Source organism: Copidosoma floridanum, unplaced genomic scaffold (assembly GCF_036245765.1).
Source record: "Copidosoma floridanum isolate Cflo_tuat_1 unplaced genomic scaffold, Cflo_Japanese_pri ptg000006l, whole genome shotgun sequence".
Classification (NCBI taxonomy): domain Eukaryota; kingdom Metazoa; phylum Arthropoda; class Insecta; order Hymenoptera; family Encyrtidae; genus Copidosoma; species Copidosoma floridanum.
The window spans coordinates 4,733,500-4,756,472 of NW_028321883.1; the positions used below are offsets into that span (position 1 = coordinate 4,733,500).

At 34.0% G+C, this 22,973-nt stretch overlaps 1 protein-coding gene across 1 annotated transcript in view; it reads right to left on the bottom strand.

Annotated features, from left to right (window-relative positions):
• The window catches only part of LOC106641897 (neuropeptides capa receptor), a 617,109-nt gene that overhangs the window by 497,355 nt on the left and 96,781 nt on the right, over positions 1-22,973 (bottom strand). Inside the window, exon 2 of the mRNA XM_089598482.1 lies at positions 7,676-7,968. Within this exon, the coding sequence (XP_089454608.1) occupies positions 7,676-7,925 (250 nt within the window). The 5' untranslated portion in view covers positions 7,926-7,968. The remainder of the gene's footprint in view (positions 1-7,675; positions 7,969-22,973) is intronic.

Below are 22,973 nucleotides of genomic sequence, written 5' to 3' on the forward strand. Positions count from 1 at the left end.
ACAATTATTTGTATATAAAGTTGTTGAATAATATAAAGCTTCTCTTTATTGCACATCAACTTTATTGTATTGTAAGATGCGTTATATCTAGACTTAAGCAAAAAGTGTAAGCTTTAGTAAATTATTTAACATATTTTAATAAACAGATAAAGATAATTCCTATCTTTTCGTGGTAAATAGAGCTCAGAATAAGGTCCACGGATTTAATATTTGATAAAATAATTCGTTGTTTTTTAAGTAAGTATAAAAGTATTGCGTTGTGTTCTTATACATGTTTAACAACCTTATAAATAAGTCTACTGAGAATTTACTAAACAAGAACCAGCACAGCATTGCACTATATCTAGGGTTGTGTGAAAATGTATTAACAAATAATATATATCAACAATTATTGAGCAAGTGATAAAAAGTTGATAAAGAGGATTAGAACAAACAATGCAGCATGTCGAAAAATTGTAAGGGGCTGAGAGGAAGATTCTTTAAAAGTGAAAGAAGAGCTGAAACTAATTCAACCTCATTTAGAGATACGGCTGAAGGGTGGCTGAAGAAATTTTTTCAAAATTAAGAAGAAGACTTATTGAATTATCCAGTTATTGGGTTATAAAATTGTGAGGAGGCCTAAGGAGGGTTAAAAAAGGTAATTGAGTGTAAGCGGGGGAAGCTGAATTAAAAGTTAACCCAATAAAAATGAGGTTATTGCCAATACAATTTTCTTTTATTTAAAAGAGGACTAGAAGGTTGTGGGGGCTGACGGGAGCTCTTTCAATTTAATTGTTTTCACCAAATCTTCACCAACCTTTCACAGACCTCGGCAAGGTTCTAATAGGCTCCGAACTTTTGATCTACCTATATACGTACCTTTTATTTATGTAAGTCAGTGTAATTGACAACTTTTACAACGTTCACACTACTCTGTTTGAGAAAAAATAGCCTAAACTTGGAAATTGATTTAAGGTGGCTCCTCACTATAAATCCCACAAGAAGAGTAAGCATACTGCAACACAGCTTTTCATTGGCTGTGGAAGTTCTTGACTAAAAATGGATAGGTACCTATAGTCCCTTCAAAAAAAGCTTAGTCACATCTACACCGTTGACCTATATCGTACAATACAGTGACTCGAGCAGACGTATGTATACAAATCTGACAACATAACCCTTGTATGTAAATAATAATAAGCTGGCGATAAGTACCTAACAAAAAAGACAATGCCCCCGACAAATCGTCCTGCTCGTCGTACGAGAGGAAAAAAAAGGACAATTTGTGAAAAAAAAAGTAGTAATAGCCCGAGAGAAGTTGTTAAAAGCTGTTGAGGACAGCAGGGCACGAGAATCGCAGGCATCGTCAGGAGTCGATTATTCGTCGAACAATGTTGTACGAGATCTTGTAAGTACTATTGATATTTATCGATTTAAAAAATAACTCTCCAATGAAGAGTTGCATTAATAATAAATTTATCAATGGCACAGAGCAGTGATTGGAACAATTCAAGACGTGTTGTGGAGATCAAGACCTTGGCTTCACAATTATGGTGCAAGAGTTGTAAATTTCCATTGTCACTATCTCATATACTGGATGAACAAAAAAAAGGATTAGCTAGTGTTTTTACAGTGCAATGTTGGAATTGCAACCACGTTTTTTCTGTTCACACTAATGAGTACAACAAGGAAAGCAAATCTTACTCAATCAATTCAAAGGTAGCCTTTGGTAAGTGTTTGTAGGTAATATGGAGTATACGTATCAAAAATATAGGAAGTCTGTCATCAACGATACGTCTTATTTTCAGGTATGATCGATGCAGGAGTGGGTGAAACACACATTAACACGGTTTTAACAGCTATCGATATTCCTCCAATGACACAACGTACCTTAAAGAAATATGAACGAAAAGTAGGCAATGCTATAGAGCAAGTCGCAGCACAATCATGCGTTGAAGCTATCCAGCTGGAGAAGCAAGTGACATTAGACAATGAACCGGAGCAGCAGCTGTAAGATTCCGCCAAGGCTTTTATTTTATTTAGTTATTTTGAACAATCTGTGCTTGATCAATTAGTTTACCAATGATTTTTACATAGATATATTTATACCGTAGATTAGTTATTTACATATTTGTGTGTTGTTATCGTTGTACGTCGATCTTTTTTTACACCTTTACAAAACTCTCCTTATTTATGCTTACTCTTATTTCATCTAAATGCTATGTAATCTTCAGTCAAAAATACAAATTTTTTTAAAATAAAAAGCACTAAAAAAATATCTTTATCTTGTCTTCCAATACCATTCTTCTCCTCAAATTATCTTCTTGTATGAAATGCAGAGCTGTTGTTGAATCTGACTCTGGTCAACAGAGTGTCCAGAGGGTACACCTGAAAGCGGCATACGATAGTGATTGGCAAAAGCGTGGCAACGGTCGTTCTTATAATAGCCTGAGTGGTAATGCAGTATTTGAATTTGTGCATTGATTTGTATACTTTTTTGTACAATATTTTGCGACATTTTTAGGACATGGGACTGCAATTGGGTATTACTCAGGTGAAGTAATTACTTATGCTGTCAGAAGCAAAGATTGTCGCCTTTGTAAAAATGGTCATCCTCAGTCTGACCACGATTGCCAGTTGAATTATGAAGATTCCGCAAAATCCATGGAAGCTCATATGGCTGTGGAAATATTGACAAACAATAAAATGTTTATTGATCAAAATGTTGAAGTTCGAACTGTTATTGGAGATGATGATAGCTGCACGATTTCGTCAGTAAGGAGAGCTGCCCCACATGAAGTACAGAAATGGTCTGATTACAACCATATCAAAAAAGGATTTACAAGTCATTTGTACACGTTGAAATTATCTCCAGCACTAATTTCATATTTCGGTAAATGTTTTTCTATTGCAATTAAGCAAAACAGAGGAGATGAAAAAAAAATCTCACAGGCTTTGAGAGCCATTGTACCACACGCATTTAGTGATCACTCCCAATGCGGTGATTGGTGTGAGGGTACTGTTAGCGAGAATTACACTCACAAGTATCTTCCCCAAGGGAAACCTTTGACTGAAAATGACCTAAAAATCAAGCTAAGTGAACTAATCAATAGATACGCGTCAAATGTTGCACGAATTTCTCAATGTGGTTCGACTCAAGGTACTGAGTCCTTGAATCACATGATTGCTTCAAAATGTCCCAAGTCCAGACACTACGCCTTATCAGAGTCATAAAATTTTAGAGTAAGCGCTGCTGTTTGTCAAAAAAATCTTGGCGTTCAATACCCAACGCATGTTTTTCAAATAATGGGATATTCTTAGAGTGAGAAAAGTTTGCTTATTAAAAAAAAAAATCGACGCTCGGCGACAAGTAAAGCGAAATCGAATCGGTAAAATTGAGACAAAAAAAAAAAGACAAACGTTGAAAAAGTTCAGATCATCCAAAAATGCTGCCTGTGATCGAAGAGAGGGTATCACGTACGAAAGCGGCTATTCATTAAATGATACGTCTCATATAATACCCAACTATAAGGTCTATACATCAAACAGTATTAATTTGGAATCATGTAAGGTATTGATTTACGATTTAGAAACGACTGGTTTGTCTCTCCAAGATGATATCGTACAAGTTCGTATTCGATTGATGCAAACAATCTCACTTTTGATTTGTTTATAATAATAAATAAAATTTGTATTTTTCACAGATTGCAGCGGAGTCTTTTTCAGAAACACGACCGTTCAATACGTACATCGTTCCGTCGAAACCCTTTACAAAATCTGCATCCCAGGTTACAGGTCTTCAGATGATATCTGGTGAATTGTACCTGTTTGAAAATCGTGTTCAGTCTGTTCCAGCCGTGATTGCTTGCCAGCAATTTATAGAGTATTTGCAGAGCTTCCAGAGTCCTGTTATTTTGGTTGCTCACAACGGCTTTTCGTACGTCTATAGTTAATATGTTTATACTGTCATCATCTAAGATTTTTTTTAATGTGTAATTTCTGCAGGTTTGATAATGATCGATTATTGCGATTAATGCAATGTCATAAATTATACGAACAGTTCAGCGATGTGGTACATGGATTTGCCGACTCCCTCCGAATTTTCAAAAAAATTTTGACTGAACGGAAAAGCAAATTCTCTGTAGGGGCTTTGCTACATGATTACTTTCCTGACCAAGCGTCTTTATCGCTTCATAATGCTGTGAGCGACGTACAAGCGTTAAAAAAATTGCTTTTAGAAACTGGGAAGTCTGAGGAAACCGTCAAAAGTCATGCAAAAAGCATATTGGTTATCGCTGAAGAAAAGAGATTGAAAGTACTTAAAGTACAAATTAAAGGTACTTTATTACAGTACAAAGACAACTTGTCTTCAAGAATAATAAATAAAATGGCAGAAACTGGTATTACTAATACCATTTTACAAGAAGCATTCAGCACAAACGGTAAAGAGGGTCTCCGCATTTTACTCTCTGAAAATGTTAATAATAAGCCACGGGTGACCAAAGACAAGAAAACTTTAGAAAAAATCTACAAGTTATTTATTAGTGACAAGTAAATACAACCATGTCCTAACTTTATCGTGATATATTCTATTAATTTTATCTATTAGTCAAAAAAGTACATAAGTCAGCCCCGCATTAAATTATTTTCTTAGTTCAGCGTCTCATTTATTTTTATTATAATTACGATTCCCCAGAACTCCTATTCATTTTACGTACAACTTCCTGACCAATTCAAACGACGTGGGCTACCGCTCTTCGGTGTAGCAGACGCCCCACACTTTTCATCTGTTCCGTGACTTGCACAGTTATCTACTATTTTCACAAAATATCCTATAAAACCCATGGTAATGTCCAAGTACCTGAATGTCGTTGGAAAGATTCTGATTTCTTCTATCTGCTACATAGTTTTTATTAGGAACTACAGCATCTTTGCTGAGATATCATACAACCTGCGCCACCAATTTGACAACCCTCCATAAGAGGCTATGTTACAGAGTCTATTTTCCAGTTAGTTTTTTTCAACAATTTTGGTGGTGACGAGGTCTAAAATTTTGGGAAAAGACTCCTTGCACCTTCAAGAATCATCCATTAAAATATCATTTAATACTCCAGTGTTTTGATTTAGTGAGGAGCCACCTTAAGTAAAAAAAATTTTTCCGTAAAAACTGACTCCACTGCGTGAAAAAGCAAGTCAAAATGTATTGATTTTTGTCTTCACATTTTTTTTCTATCTATTTCCCATCTGTTATAATTAAGTTCAATAGAACGTTTTAAATGCGAAAAAGGCTCTGTGCAAGCCACGCGTTCTGCTTGGCTTGGACGCGCCCTACACTTGGTTTTCTAAGTAAAAGAGTTAAATGAATCTAGTTCTTGCTTATAGTGGCCTTTAAAATAATATACATTTTTATTATACACACAAAGAACAAGTACTACTTTACAACTTTGGGCCACATTTTGCGCTCCAGTAATTCCTGCACCACGTTATATGAAGTGCTATACTAATCGCAAAGTGTCCCCTTCGGGCACTCGTGTTCGTACTTTATTTCCCCATGACGTAATGTACTATTTCAACACGCCATGCGCGAGGAACTCGATTATAAGCCACATTAGATGGCTCATAATCTCGTTCCCCGCGCACGATGTGTCGAAAATTTGTATACACCACACGTGCAAGAGGTTAGCTGATTGACACATGCGTGCGTCAATTGCCTTCCTCGAGCACTAATATTACAATGTATTATTCTCACGTAATAAAAATTTGAAACGTCAAAATACTTTATACCTTATTTTCAAATCGTTTGAGATGATAAATTAACCAGTATAAAATATTTATTATTTATTACGAAACTACAAAATTGAAACTGCAGATAAATTTGTTTTCTTTAAGTGATCCTTCTTTAGGTACGTTCTGCACTACAGAGTAAATTAACGATTTCAGATTGGTGAACTTTAGATAAAGTGTGATGGAAGTTAATTTTGCTTGATTCTCCCCCTTCGCCCCACCCCCTTGACGTACTTTTGGTCCCATGTACACCACATTACCACACAACGCCATCATTCTACACACTTTGAATTGTATAAAGTGTATTTCCTTTTCTTTTGATTAATTTAAAAAAAAATAAATAAATAAATAAAAACAGTTTCCAAATAGATTTTAACCTCGACCTCTTGAACACTAGTGGGGGCCTTTACTCACTTTGCTTTGTGCGCTCCCGGTGGAGAAAATTAAATTACTTCATGTTATCTTACATTTCGTATCTTTATTTATTGTGAGTTCTTATTTAGTGTTAATTTATTGTAAATTCCCATTTATTTGGTTTGATTGTACATAAAAAAAAAAAAAAATTTATTTAGTAAAATATATTTTTTAGATACATATTTTTTTCGAAAATTTGGAAATTTGGAAATTAGTATATACTAGCAGAGCAGCTTTCATCAGTATTACTAAAAATTTATTTACTTATCATCAATTCGTTTTCTTTTCAAAAAAATATATTGTTGTTTATACAATTATTTTACATTGCTTAAAAATTTTTATAATTGAAAAAACAATTTTTTGTACTATATAAATACAATAATTGATTTTTAGTGCGTTTTCTGCTTTCACAATTTTTTCTTTGTGATAAAGGTGATTTTTTTACTTAAAGACATTTATCACATAGTTAGTAAGAGGAAAAGTTCAGCTCAAAATTCAGGGGGGTGGGAGGAATGATGCAATTTTAATTTTAGTGATTTTTTCATCAGACTACATGTTAAATTGGAAATTTATTAAATTAAACGTGTGAAAAAGGATACAGTTAAACAATCTGCTATTTTTTAAGGGTATTTCTTATTTTCTTAGGAAGTTGTTTTGAAACCATCGGAAGATTCAATGAAAGTGCACAGTCTTATACTGGCCAGCCTCCTCATTGTTTATATTGTATTGTATCATAACATATTGTTTATATTGGTTTAGTGATTAAATATTAAAATATTTATTGAAACTATACGTAAGTAACGTAAGTGTACTCATTGTACGATAATTGCACCGCCCTTGTAAATATCATATTATAGAAGGTATGTTTATGTTCATAATTTTTATATCTGCTATATGATTTTGTAGAAGTATAACTTTTTACTTGATTTTTTTTTTACTTACTCACAACCAGGAAAAAAAAATTGTCATCAGTACAGATGATTAGCTGTTTGGTAAAAGTTAGTTTAATTAGTACATGGTGTGTATTTTAGTGTGTTTTCCCATTTATATTAGACTGTAAGAGAAATAAGCTCAAAACCCAGATTATTACACATACTGTATCCTCTTTTCATGTCACTAACCTGTTCAAGTTTACTTACATTTACTGAATTAATACTCTATTCACTCTTATGCCCTCTTTTAAAACTCAGTGAAATCCCACTCATTCAACATCAGCCAAGTTCAAAGTGTGAGCGCTTCATCTCCGTTGAAACTCTGCTTAAGCCCTGTAGCTATATGCTGTAACTTTGTTCGGTTAAAAGAAAGTTAAATATATTTTAGGGATTATAAACAATTTTTCCAAATAAATGAGATTAACGAGAACTGTACGTAAACATATTTGCTAAAATTAGATAATTAATGAGCATAAACTTTTTTAAGGTGTATATTTTGTGAGCAGCAAAGAAATTTACCCTAGTTTATTTAAAAATAAATGAAAATATGAATAGCTATTTGTACTTACCTAACAATAGGAGTGTAACGTCAGATATTGCTAAACTGAATAAATAAAAATTTGTGGCACTCTGTAGAAATGAGTTTTTCATGATAACTAAGCAAGTAGCTAGATTTCCGATAATACCCAAAAAAAATATTATTGCGTAAATTGTTGTTAAAGGAATGATGACATCTAAAGGTAAGAATCTTGGACCCAAGACGTGTGTAAGATATTCCGATTCTGACATATTTGATTGGATTGTATGTAACGATAACATCTTACAAGTTTTCTGGTATTTTTTAATGATTTCTTGGAAATATCTAAAAGTTAGAAAAGCACATTTATTAGAATAATTGTAAATCATACATCTGAGAACTATCTCTAAGAAATTTCAAACATATGTAAGATAATAAAAGATAAACAGAAAGAGTTTGTTTGTATACTAGAAAAAGGCTACTAAAATTGGCAATATTTTTGTGTAAAATGTGTTCCTTTATAATAAGTGAGCCACTTGCGCAAATAATGTTATAAAGTAGTGTTGATATTTTTAAATTAATAGCGTCACAGCTGCAAGTTCCAAAGTATTACATGTCAATCAGTAATTGTTTTAGGTATTGTTACAGTGACACACTTTAAGACAGTTTAACATCTTTTCTCGGGCTTAGAATCAGCCCTTAAAACTTTCTAAACTCATTATTTTTCAAAGACAAAAAGTTTGTAGGCTTGCAAAAATTGCATAAACTGCTAGGCTGACTATTTAAATTTAGACAGAAGTTTAATTACGAATTCTAATGTGTTTCGAACTGCCACAAGGAGCAATAACCTAATAATCACTAGATGTGTAATGATAAAGAAGAAAATCAAACACATTATACAACCTATGGTAAAAAGACTTCGTGATAGAATTTCTCCAGCGTTTGGTCAATTCTGAAAATGTAATGTACAATCAGAAGCTCATGTTGTTAAATCAAAAATTAACATTCATTTCAAGTTGTTTTAGATGGCAGTTTATATGAAAATTTATCAATAGAATGTGTTTCCTGCATGTATCCAAAAATGAACGTTATTCATAAAGTAATAAAAAATCAGGATTTAGTTAGCGTATCCTTATAGTACTACTATTGACATTTGTTTTTAATCATGTCTGTTATTGTACTACCATACTTTGACGAAAAATTCCGTTTACATAGTATTAAAAATAAAATTTCCGCACTCTATAGAAGAAGCAGAGGCATTGTACTAAGTGGGAGAAAACCGAGGTGATAAGAGAGCGTAAATTAGCTGAGAGCGGCAATCCCAGCAAGGAATCGATAGAGAGTAGTGGGCTCGTACCTTATTTCTCACTGTCCTTCTGCTGTGGCTCTGTCAAGACCAAACGAATAAAATTAATATACGTAAGATTAGCTCTGTGTGCTTTGATAAGAGATCAAACTCGTATGTAATGTACATTTTCATTGTGTCGTACAAATTTTCTACTTGTATTTTTTGATAACTGAGTTCTTTTATCTCCTCCTTCTATCTTTTCTCCAGAGGCATTTTTTTTGTTCACTGAGCACTGTATAAGAGCCTCTGTAAGGGATTCTTTCATGTAATAAGCATCTTTTTAATTTTCTGATTTTTTGTCCCATACCTCTTTTAGCCACCTGCTGTTCACTTCTTTACTCTTCATTTCTGCTTGTTTGGTTTCGCTTTTCCTGCTTTAGTTTGCACGTGGTCGCCTTGTTTTACTTTTTCACATGTCTGTTATGCTGTTTACATTATGTGAAAATGTTGTATTTGACTAGTATTTGCCTCTGCCTTTACTGTTTTCTGTGTTTTCGTTTAATACTCCTTCTGTCATGCCTTCTGTTTTAGTGAATGTGCATTCCAACAGGACGTGTGTGATTAACTTGATGTTTTGATGTCTTGCACCACCTATCTTCTTCTCTTTCCCAATATTTTCTGCTCTTAGTTTTATTTTCACATCTGAACCTTGATATAATTATTTTTATCTTCGGCGTTTTTGACTATTCTCAAGTATTTTGGTTAGTCACTCTCTTCTGTAAGTATATTTTCATAATCTTGGTTATACTTGGAGCACTCTATTTTTTCTAACTTTTGCTCCTCTCTGTATCTCTTAATATATGTACTGTGTGTGTAAGTAGCCTCTCTTCATTTCTTAACTCTACTGTGTATTCGTTGTTCAGTAGGTTTAATCTGCGTTTTGCCCAGTATTTTGCCTGTATATATAAGCCATCTCTCTTTCTCTCTTTTGTGCACTCTAGAATGATGCCTTTTTTTGTGGTACTCGCTTTTTCTTCATACCTTAAAGCCCTTTCAATCGCCTTTTTTTTCTCTTAAGTGTTTATCTGCTTTCCCATCTAACTGTACAACATATCCTAGGTACCTCATCTCTTTGATTTCTATATATTCAGTTTTCCATTTTCATGTTCTTGCTCGCCTCCTTTTTGACTTCTCGAAAACTAAGATTTTTGTCTTCTTAATACTTAGAATCAAGAGCTTTTTATCCAGGTATCTTTTAAACTATATCAGCATGTCTCCCATTTCCTCCTCGTTTTCTGCCAAGAGTGCTATGTCATCTGCGAACATCAAAGTCCTGATCTTCTTTTTGTCAATCACTATTCCTCCTACTTCCTTACTCTCTTAGTAGTTTTCCAGATCCACTAGATATATGTTAAACAGTGTTGGGCTTAACGGGCAGCTTTGCCTAACTCTTTCTCTGTCCAAAGTTTCTCTGAGATGCCTTTTGTTGTTTTGATCATATTGCTCATCTCCTTGTACATCTCGAGAATTATTTTTTTGAGTGCTTCTTTGCTGCTTATTCTTTACATGCCTCTTTAGCTTAGTTTTATTCAAGCAATCAAACGTTTCTTTGAGATCAGTAAAGCAGACGAATAGTTTGCCGTTCTGCTTGCTTAGTCTCACATCTGCTGCGAGGTTAAGGATAAAGATTGCGTCTGTACGCTCTCTGCCTTTTCTGAATCTTAGTTAGTTCTCCTGTAATTTACTGTCTATTTCCTCATCGAGTTTCTCATTCAAAATTACTGCGTAAATTTTGTATGCCGTGTTCAGAAGTGTGATTCCTCTGTAGTTTTCTGCTCTATTTCTGTCTCCTTTCTTGAATATTGGATATACAAAGCCTTTTTTCCAACTCTCTGGTATACCTTCCTGCTTACATATGCTCTGTAGGAGCCTTAGCAATACTTCTCCTATGGGAATTAGCGTTCTTATTCATATTTTGTTCTCTAGCCCATCTTCTCCTGGTGTACTATTACCTTTGAAACTTCTTACTTGTTTTATTACCTCCTCTTTTTTAATCGGTCTTTGCGCATCCTATTTTTCGTTTTGGGCCTGCTTGCCCTTTCCTCCTACTCTATTTTTGAAGTGCTTTTTCCACTCGTGCATGCTTATTTCCTTGCTTATGCCTGGTATATTTTTCCTGTACTAACTTAAATAGCTCCAGGATCCTTTTTATCTTTTGCAGTTCAGCCTTTTTGTGTGCCTCTTGTCTCTCTCTGCATCAACTTCTGTAGTTCTTTTTTGCTTCTAATATCACCTTTTTTCCAACTTTGGCCTTCCTCCAGTCTCTAACTAACCTCCTCATTTCTATTTCTTACTTTTCCATTCTTTGTCATGCCATGGTCTGATACCTAGTTGCCACGGTCATATCATCTCTTCTCCATTTATACTGCCAGACTTATTTTCTGCTTGAGATCATTAAATAGTCTGTCATGATCCGTCTCTTGAATGTCCTAGTTCTGGCAGTTTTCATAGTATTTCAAAATTACGTCTACTTATCAGATTCATCTCTTCTACAGGTGCTCCTCTCTGGCCCTGTCTTCTCTTTGTACTTGTTCCTTAGATCCTGTATTAATTTGAATTTCTAACAGCAGGTGGTCTGAGTCGTTTCTGAATCCCATTTTCAAGCTTTGAACTTATTCCCCTAGTTCTTGGTCTGTTATGATATAATCTATTGCACTTTCTCCCCTATATACCTGTAGCCCAGCTCTTCTCCTCTGTTCCATTTATGATGTACCATCCTCTCTCTTCAATCTCGTTGATCAATGTTTTTTCTTTGCTGTTTTCTATCTTATCTTTGGCATTAGTAATTAATACTTCTTAGTCATGAGTAATCGGACCTTTTAGCGTACTTGTTCTTGCATTCCAATCGCCACCTATTAAAAAATAGCCTCCATCGTCTGCCAAATTTCTATCTATCACTTTCATTAACTATACACTACCATAATCACCCACTTTTTTTTAATCAAACCAGACCACTTCACTACATTTTCACTCAGCTCTTCACCGCTGATTGTAGCTTTACTCTGAGACTTCCTTGTTCCGTAAAATATTTCGCCTTTTGCTCTTTCCTGTATTCTCTTTTCACCAAGGTGTGCTTCCAGGTAAACCTACTTGATAATTTGTCTATCATATTTTTACATTCTTTCTGCTCTGCCCATGTGTCTAGCAGGCTTACCACATCAATTTTTTTATATGATCCCAAAAGTCTTTACCTTTGTTTGCCACTCCTGCCACGTTCCAGAAGCACACCTAGCGAGGCTGTCATCCGAGTGTTCTTCTTCTACTAGCTAGCTTGACATTGTGCCTTCCTCCTTTGGCTCTCTAAGTTGGGTGCACTTTTCGTCCCATTTAATCTATGTTCTATCTATGCAGATCTTCATATATCCTGTCCTTACCTCTTTATCTTCTTTCCTTCATCGGTTTGCTGTTTCTCTGACCGACCTTTGTACCTCTCTCACCACTAATGTAAGGTCGTCGTCGGCGCAAATTCCTCTATTATAAATCTTTTTCGTTTCTCATTATTTCTATATTTCTATCTTGTCTTCTGTATTTTTCAACTTTAGCACTATAATTTTATTTATGGCGTTGCCGCTCTTGCCTTTAATCAGGTGGACTTCTGCCGTTTTAATTTTTTTCTTGGCCACCTTCCTTTTCCACTTTTTCGCAGACGTTGCCCTCTTCAATGTCCTTAGTCTTGTACAGTGCTCATACAATTACAAACAAGAGTTGATACTTTTTTTTGTAGGTTATGTTGCTTAGTTATCATTATAGCACAATTAGCTCCAACCTACTTGCTATCTTGCTATTCAAAATATAATAATTAAATAATAGTAATTAACATCAGCCAATTTATAAAGCCTTTTACGATCAGGAAATGCAGAAAACCAAATATTCTGATACTTATGCTGTTGAGAAAATTCTTCGTCGACTAAGAGATAAAATATTTTTCAAGTGATTGGGGTTTCTTAGTACTCATACTTGATTGATAACATCAAATGATAATAATCAAACCATATACTTATGTAATATATAATATACGATTTGTTTAAGTAAATAAAAACTTTGAACATGTAAGATATTATATCATTAATTTTTTTTACGTGAAACTAGTTTCATCAAACAACTTGTTATTCTGTTCGTATAATCTACCATTACTTTAAACATTTATGGGTAACAAAATTTAACATTCTTACTACTCAAAAGAACTAACAGCTTTTTTTTATCAACAGATTTTAACGAATTATTAAATGATTATTCATCACTGACAAAGCAATTTGATACTTAAATGGGTTAAGGTATCTACTAATGGTCTATCTACTAATCTACTATGTGTTTCACACGATTGGCAAGAGCAAAAAATGCCAACTCTTCAGTGTACTCGATTCACTCGGACACTTAATTCACATAACTGCTGCTGTACTGGGTAGTGAAGATAATGACAACTGCTCCAAAAGGGGATATGTAGAATGATCTATCTATCAATCCAGGTAACGCTGTCCTAGGGGGGCATTAAGGTGTAAGAATAAAGCCGTAGTTTGTCCGGTGCTAAGTTGACATTGTCCTCATCAAAGCTGGAAAGCCCTCATCTTAGCCCTGAGGAGGTATAAGGGTTATCACTCCCAGGACGATGGACTCGCCTGTGATTGGGCCAGGATCTTTAGTAAGCAGGAATTATAACTACCATGGTTTTAAAAATAAAACACAATAAAAAAAAAAAACACATTTCCGCAAGCAATCTGGATCAATTTTGTTTTGTTTGTACAAAGTATGAAATACCAAAGTATTGGAAAAACATGAACAAAAAAATTTGAAACATGTATACAAAATACTTTGAAGTCAAAATTTAAAGAGCGCAACGACAGCTGGATTCCACATATCATTTGCTCCGCTTGTTATGTAATGTTGTATAAATGTGAGAAGAAGGGTAGCAATGATAAATTGAAATTCACTGTACTAGTAATTTGGAAAGAACCACGGGATAAAAAAGATTCTTACATCTGCATGAACGACGCAAAAAACAAGGAATTTTTAGCAAAAAACCGAATTCTCATACAAAAGTGTCTTTGGTAGTACTACCACATATGAAAAAAGATGCTGAGATTTAAGTAGAGGCTGGCCCTTCTCGTTTTAGTTCTAAAAAAATGAAAATCGTGCCAGAGAAAAAAAAGGTCCAAGCAATAGTGAAGATTCCAGTTCTAAATATGAAGAAACTCATAATGAATACGCTTCATGTAACAAAAAAATGGAACGTTTGGGTATGTAGACTTAAGATGAATTAAATGACTTAATTTGAGACTTGAGATGACACAAGAATGGTGCTGAACACCTCACTGCAAGTATAAAAAAAGGCAATTTTGCAAAAAGAACTAAGTGTAGTTTTTATCGGAACAGAGAAAAATGTTTTTCAAAATACTTTTATCTCAATCGAGAACTGTCTTTAGTCTATTGCACGGGTATATATGAACTGATGGATGAGTTTAAACCAATAATTTACAAAGCTCATAAGTGTTCATAAATTCTTCTAAACATAGCCTGAGAGCAGTCCTATTACACAACACGAACGTTTATACATCAGTCTCAATAGTTCATTCAACAAACCTTAAAGAAGATCACAAAAGTATAAAAACTGTCCTGGAAAATATAAAGTAGGAACAACATCAATGGTGAATTTGCGGAGATTTCAAAGTTCTCACAATACTTCTGGGGCAGCAATCAGTGCCCATGTCATATCCGAGATCGTGCAAATATTATAAGAAAAAAATTTGGCCAAAAAGATTGTTACTGGAACCAGGATCTGAAAACGTCATCAATGACCCATTAGTGAATCCATCAAAAGTTATCCTTCCACCTGTTCATATCAACCCAGCAAACACATTTTCTCAAGATTTCTTGTAGAAGTCCTGTAGACTTCTACAAGAAATCTTGAGAAAATGTGCTTGCTGGAAAGCTAGGTTTATGAAACAATTTGTGTAAGCATGGGACAAAGAAGGACAATGTTTTGAGTATACAGCGTCTCAGTTTTCTTAAGTGTCTGATGCAAAATTAAAGGAAGGAATATTTGACGGTCCTTAAATTCGGCAACCATTTAATGACGGTACATTTGTGAAAAAAATGATGACTCGTGAGAAAAAACTATGGCTTGGTTTCAAAAAAGTTATTGAATAGTTTTTGGGCAATGTGAAAAGTCTCGAATAGAAAAAAAATATATCGAGAATGGTTAACAGTTTCAAAAAGCTGAATTGTTTGATGAATTTGAAGTTACATTTCTTTGATTCTCACGTAGAATACTTTCCTAAAAATCTTGGAGACTACAGTGAAGAACAAAGAGAAAGATTCCACCAAGATATCAAAGTGATGGAACAATGATATCAATGACGATGGGATGAAAATATGATGGCAGATTACTGTTAAACATTAAAAAGGGATGAGAATGAGATAAAAAGTGGAAAACGAAGAAAGTCACTACGAAGGTCTTTTGAATACAAGAGAGCACATTATAATAAGAAAAATAATTGCTTTATTAAAGAACTGTAAGGTACCAACACTGATTTAAACTAAGTATTGGACTTACTGTGGCATTAAAAAAAATGCTTATCTTCGATTTGTTTTGAAATCTTGTACCAAATTTCTTACTCAATGTCTAACCTGGCACTTTTCTCACTCCAGTAACTTTAAAAATATTTTAAAATCATGCTGTAATATGAGGAACTCAAGCACTTAAACATAAGTTTCTTTTAAGGTTATGTCTACTAATAATCGTAAAAAACGATATAATTTCTAAATTAATTTAATTCAGTGACTCTAAATACATAAAAAAACATATGTCTAATTACGTGTACTTTTTTTTTGAGCTATAAGAATTTCAGGTTCCACACCTCAAAATCTACGAGTGTGCGGTGCTTATACAGTTAGAAACAAGAGTTGGTACTTTTTTTTATGGTTATGTTGCTAAGTCATCAGTATTTCTGAAAATGTGACTTTTGTTTTAATTCAGCAGTGCAAAATCTAAATAAAAATTACGTATTTCCATCACATAATCAAAAAACTAGATTTTTGAGGTTATCTAAAAAATTGATCGAGGAAGGTGCTGTTTTGACTTTAAATTCGGAATCAGCGGCTCTGAATCTATAGGAATACGTGTGTCTCTTCGAAAGTACCGACACTTTTTTTTGTGGGGCTGTGTTATCATATACTTGAATCTTAAATTAATGTTTAATATATTTCACAGTACAAGTAGTTTTTTTTATACGTTCAATAAAGTTTGTTTATTTAAATACATATAGCTTATAGAACTCTTGTATTCTTAATATAGTATGCTTGAAACTTTCTTAAGAGATAAGCTTAACTTACTAACTATAATATATTATGTATCATCGTACTAATGGCGACTAGCAGGACGTGAGCCACAAGATGCTGTATGTTTTATAAGCAATTGAAGATAGGGACCAGCAACAGGGATATATAATATATGTGTGTAGACTATTAGTATGTCAGGTTGTATCGTGAGGATCTTGAATAAAGTTGTGTTTTGTTAATATAATATCTTTATTCGTTATTTATTCGTGTGTTTACTTATGTTAACAAAATATATACATTATTGATAAGTATTGTCCTGGCTCTAGAGTAGCACACTTGGTGACGAGAATTTTGTTTTTTGCAAGAGGTAACCTCATAAATTAAAAGGTTGGGTGGGCTGAGAGCTACGCCTAGAATGGTGAACCTGAGATAGAGAGCTGGGCCAAGTAGACCCTTGTGAGCTGTGAGCACGAAATTAAGAGCAAGTGCTGTCGTCGCTGATGAACACTCGTATCATTAGCTGTGAGCTGTATAAAGTTAAAGCTGCAAGATCACAGCTAGCCTTGCATATTTCGATGCATGATATGTAAAAAAGAGAATGTGAGACAACTATGCTAATTATTCGTTTGAGCGAAATGAACGAGAAAACAGGGATATCACATTTTCTTTGTGAAAATATCGACAAGGCTTTGATCAGGACTGAAAGGGAAAGATGACTTGGATCACTAAATCCATATTTTAAGTTGAACGGATAAAGGCAGCTGAAAAAAATGCAACAAACTCCTTCTTTTAGGGTACGTCTAGATACGAGATGTTACATACAATGTACCAAATGCTTTTCTCGTATCCACCAAAGACAACGACGTTTTAAGGATTCTCATTACGACGTTATTTGACTATTTTTATCTTAACAAGACTCTATTTTAAAACAGCATGCTTTCAGGAGTCTAAAGCCCGAGGAGAAGAATTCAATAAATTCATGCTTAAAGTCTGACACCAGACAAAATACTGTTCATTTGGAAAAAAGAAAAGTAAATCATTAAAAATAAGCACACAGAACAAAATTATTGACACCGGGGCACCAGCAGATTCAAAAAAAAAAGATTCTTATAAAGAATCATACGTTACATAAGGTTATTCATTCTTATCAGATCTATGAGAAAATATCTAATCAAGCTAAGTCTATGGGTGTCAACAATGCTACAACTAATTCGTTATTGACCTTGGTCAACCAAATAAATTCTAAAAAAGAAACATCTACTAACAGCTCGCACTGTAGTACGACAAAGCAGTTTGGTATACAATCTTGCCCATCGAAAAAGAACACAAATTTTTACAAATATGGTTTCGAAGTGCACTTCGTTGTACATTACAAAGCTCCTAATGATAACTTAAAAAAAAATTTTTCTTCATCTAATGTGTATGGATCAAATAACGAACGTTTTAAATCAAAAGTTGACCACGTTAATTAAGAAAGCAAGAGCTTAAGTCAGAAAATGAAATAAGAAGTTTCAACTGCTTCAAAATTAGCACTCCAGGTGTGAAAATCCGTGACAACAGTGTTAATGATCTTGTCAGATTCCTAATCAGGGAGGAGGCACTCGTAACATTTCGAATAGACTCAGGGTGTAGAGTAAACGTACTAAAACTGTTTATTAGGAACTTATTTCTAAAAACAGTGCTATTAATTGGGATGCAAACAAGGAGCTAACCGATGTACTCAAACCATACGTATCAGAAAATCCTTCGAGTATGGAAATGAGACTCATGACAACGATTAATCTGCCTAGCAAACAAAAAATCATCTCACACATCTACGTAATTAACGGTTGTTATGTTTCAATCATTGGTAAATATACCTATAAACAACTGGAAATTCTTAAATTAGACATCGAGGTTAATGTAATGGAGGAGATCATATCGTCTCCTAAAATCAAGGATGTAATCATAAAACTATCTATAGATTATAAAGTCAAGCCAGTTCAACAACCCCTTAGAAGAGTTCCGATCGCTGTGGAGAAGCAAGTCAGTGATAAACTGGACAAGGCTTTAGAACTTGATATCGATAAAAAAGTGAAAAGACCAAGCCTGTGCATATCTTCAATAGTCATCATAACGAAATCGTCAAGGGAAATCAAGGTATGTATTGATATGCGTAGAACAAACGAAGCCATACTCAGAGAAAATTTCCCGATTCCAACGTTCGAGTCCCTCATGACGAGACTGAAGAGGACAGCATTTTTCTCTTTATAAGATTTAGAAAGTGCATATTATCAGCTCGAAATTGACGTAGATAGACGTCCTATTACAACGTTCATAACACACAAGGGTTTGTTGCGCTTTAAGCAGTTATTGCTTGGCGTAACCTCTGCTGTTAAAATGTTTCAACGGATTTTTCAAAGTATATTAGCACCTTGTAAAAATTGCTTGAATTCTTTAGATAATATCATCATGTGAGAAAAGAACGAAAAAAAAACACAACGATTGACTTAAAAAAGTCTTTTAGGCTCTAAAGGAGAAAAACACTGTTTTAAACTCAAAATGGGTCTTAAAATTTCGTGAATTACATTTTTTAGGACATAAACCATCTGATTAGGACATTAGTGCTCATCCACAAAAGATAGAAACAATTGTGAACTTTCAAGCTCCTACAAACAAAAAAGAATTGCGTAGTTTTTTAGAAATGATAATCTTTGTTGGTGAACTTATTTACAATTTGGGGACTAAAACAGACTTCTTACGCCAACTTGTCAAAAAGGAACGAAATTTAATTGGACAGAAAAACCCCAGCTGGATTTTGAAAATTTTAAAAACGCCTTATCAGAACTTTTAATTTTATTATATTTTGACCCTCAAAGACGGACCAGATTTATTTGTTATGCGAGTCCGATATTTCTTGGAGAAGTTCTTCTGCAATTTGACCATTAATAAAATTCAAAAGTGATTCCTTTGCAAGCAAAAGACTCTCTGATGTCAAAAAAAGATATTCTCAAACAGAGAAAGAAAGTTTAGCACTTGTTTGGGAAACAGAACGTTTTTATTTATATTTTATAGGGATATAATTCGAGTTGGAAACTGACCATGAGTTTTTAGAGGCCATTTTCAAATCTACATCGAAACCACCTGCACGGATCATGAGATGGCTACTTAGACTGCAAGCGTTCAAGTTTAAAGTCATATACAAACTGGAAAAAAAAATATTGCTAATCCTTTTTTAAGGCTATGTAAAATAGAAGAAGAACATTCCTTCGATGCTGATAATGAAAACCACATTTTTAGAACTATTGAGCAGGCCGTACCAAAAATATTGCAAATCTCACAAATCGTCTCTGAATCTGTAAAGACAGTGAAATACCAGATATTATTTACAAAAATGAGAGCAATTGTTGGGGTGCAAACGCCAAAAATCCATATTTTTCCTTCAGGATAAAAACAACCACTATGGGATCCATTATTCTGAAAGGCGATAGATTTCTTATACCCTAAACGCTGATTAGACAGGTCTTAGAGTTAGTACACGAAGGACATCTGGGGTAAACAGTCATGAAATGGCATTAACGAGCTAAAATGTTGTGGCCCTCAGTAGATAAGCAAGTTGAAAAATTTGTTGAAAGCTGCCCAGATTGCTTATTAGCCTCACAACCTAACAGACCACCATCTATAACCAGACACAAATTTCCTGAAGGACATTGGCAATACCTTGCTATGGATCTCATGGGTCCATGACAACCCGATAAAAGTATTATATTAGTAATCATTGAATAATACTCCAGATAACAAGAAATAAAATTTCTTAAGAGCACCACAGCTTCCATTATCATAAAATACCTGATCAAATTGTTCTCATGTCTTGGATTTTCTAAAAACGTAAAAACCGATAACGGAGCACCATTCACGAGAGAAAAATTTAAAACTTTTTGCTCTAATTACAACATTGAGTTGATACACTCAACACTTTACTAGCCTCGAGCAAATGGAAAAATATAAAACACGAATAGATCAATCAGAAAGCGCATAAGAATCGCCAACGCTAACGGATGAGACTAACAAGCAGAACTACAGCAAACGTCATGCTTTATGGTACCATGGGAAAATCACCATCATATCTTATGTTTAGTAGGAAAATCCGTAATAAAATACCTTCGGTACTAGATCTTTTAACTAACCAAACTAATTAGGAAGCTAAAGGTGAGGGTATTATTTATGAACACAAAGGGAAAGAAAGAAAAGATAAGACACGGAGATCAAAAACTTACGATATAGCTCCAAGGGCTCCATTTTGACTCAATTTTGCATTTTCCTGGAATATTGATCTATAGTACAGAAGAGCTTATACATCACCTTAAATTAACCGTGCATCAATAAACTACACCACAATTGCCAAGCTGCAGATTATTATAAATCTTTTATTAAAAATAAAAATTGAAAATAATGCAATGATGGTTGTGGTCAAAAATCGTAAAAAATGCTTTTTTCAAACTTGAAAATTTTTTAAAAAGAATCTGTGTTACTCGTTATTCTTTGTGATTTGAGATGAAATTCAACATAAGTCGCTTGTCGATTGGAAGAGAGTGTCGTCACTAGTCAGGTTACGTAGCTGCAGAACTCACTTCTCTATTTTTGATACACTGCCGGTAAACAACTATTGTATTCAGCAATTTTCTCAAGAATACTATATATACCACTATATATACCAGACCTACTTACTTCAATTGCAGCAGCTTTGGATTTAACTTTTACCCCACCTAGTGGATCCTCCTAAACTAATGTGAGAAGCTAGCGTATTTTTTAAAATTTTGAAACCTAATTATTGCCATCATTATTCATTTTCTTAGGAAAAAAGCTATACGTAAACTATCTAGAAATTGTCATTAATCAATATACAAAGTTTGAGCCAAACCGATTTATAAGTTTTCACAGTTAGCGATTACAATGGTTTTTGGAATTTTGCTTTATATATAAACGAGAGGATGACTTTACTTCTATAGAAAAACGTTCGCCAGAATGACTTGTTTTTACAAATTCTTGATTTTTGTGCATTAAGTTCTTATTTGTATCTTATTTTATTGTTTACTGCTTGATACATTATTTTCCAGAATGTTTTTTTTTGTAACTTTTTTAAAATTTAAGTAATTTTTGTTGGTAACTTCCTTTAGTTTTTTTGTATCCCGACATTACTGTGTTGTAATAAGTCATCATAATGCCTGCTGTAGTTATTACCAGGCAAAACGATAAAATTTTAATCATGAGAATTATTTTTAGTAATATATGTGAAGTTTAAACTTTGGTTGTTCAAAATTTAAGATAAAATAGTTTTTTTCTAATCATACAACCCTTATTTTAAGATAGAGTATTGGGAGGTTGGCAGACACTAGGACATTTATGTACTAAAAATATAATATGTATATGTACTATATAAAACGTTCTAGCGCCCCCCCCCACATCTGATTCGCCCGAGACTCACTAAATAGAACACCGTAGTGTATTGACATGTAATGTGAAACGTTTTCAGTTAAAAATTTAATAACTATTTCTGACTCTTCTCAGAACAAAAATTTTCTTATCAAAAACATATTTGTTCAGAACGCATACAGCTTATTTGGTCAAGTAAAAAGCTGTAAAAAGCGAAAAAAATATAATTATGCTGAAAAGTACCGTGCATTTCTTATGCTATGAAATAATCGTTGCCCTTAAAAGGCCGCTGATTTGCAGTTCCTCCCGTATAGTTTATAAACAGAATTATTTTTTAAATCTGTAAAGATTTAAAGCTCACAAAAAATGTATAATTGAAAATTTTTTTTCTCTTATCTCACAACTTCAAACCAAAGCAACAAAGTCCTGGAGCTTAATCTCTACGTTTTTATCGCATCAAAAATACAAATACATATTCTACCAATTTGAAAATCGGGAAGATTCAAGAGATTACTATCAGGATTATGGTAAAAAGCTGATCTCTCACTAAATGAATTCTTTCGTCATTTTCTTGACGCCTAAAATTGTAGTCATAATATGAATTAAGAGTTTTCCTTTCAATTTGACTTCTTGTGACATTTGGCATAGTTATGACTCTTATAAGTCCTAAAGGCTTTTTTTTTCAACTTTATAAGGTTGTAATATATTTGTTGGCAAGGTAATTCAACGTCTGATGACCCTGAAAAGGACCAGTGAGCTTCTTAAGTAAACTCTTTTTTGACTGAAGTTTCCAACAAACGTGATTGCCTCCATACCTCAGGGTGATCTTCTCTGACCTGTTATTGCAGCACCACACTGATTGGAAAGTAAACTACAACGTTTGAAGCTTTGGAGCTGGTTGTAGAGCTCTTTTTCAACATTTCGTGGTATAACGTCGAAGACATTGGTGTCTAAAGTACCTTTTTTTTGTGCATACTCAGTTGTTTTGGTGATCTAAGGTGGGGATATTGGTTGATGACGCTTGTTCATCAGAGACTGTCTCGTTTGCTCAAGTTTATTTTTCCTTCATAGCTATTAGGTTCTCCCAACACAGACTTTAGAGAGGATCGGTAATTTCTGGTTGAATGCTGAAAATTGAGAGGATAATATAGGGTCGTCAATCACCAGGGTTCCCAGCCTTGTGACGAACAACTCTGCTCGTGACGTCTGTCAGTGAATGACTGATTTGGTTTAATAGTGGCCAGCTTTACATAGTCTTTTAGTTGACGAATCATCTCCAGGAATCGTAGTAAAAATGTATTTGTTGGCAAGGTTA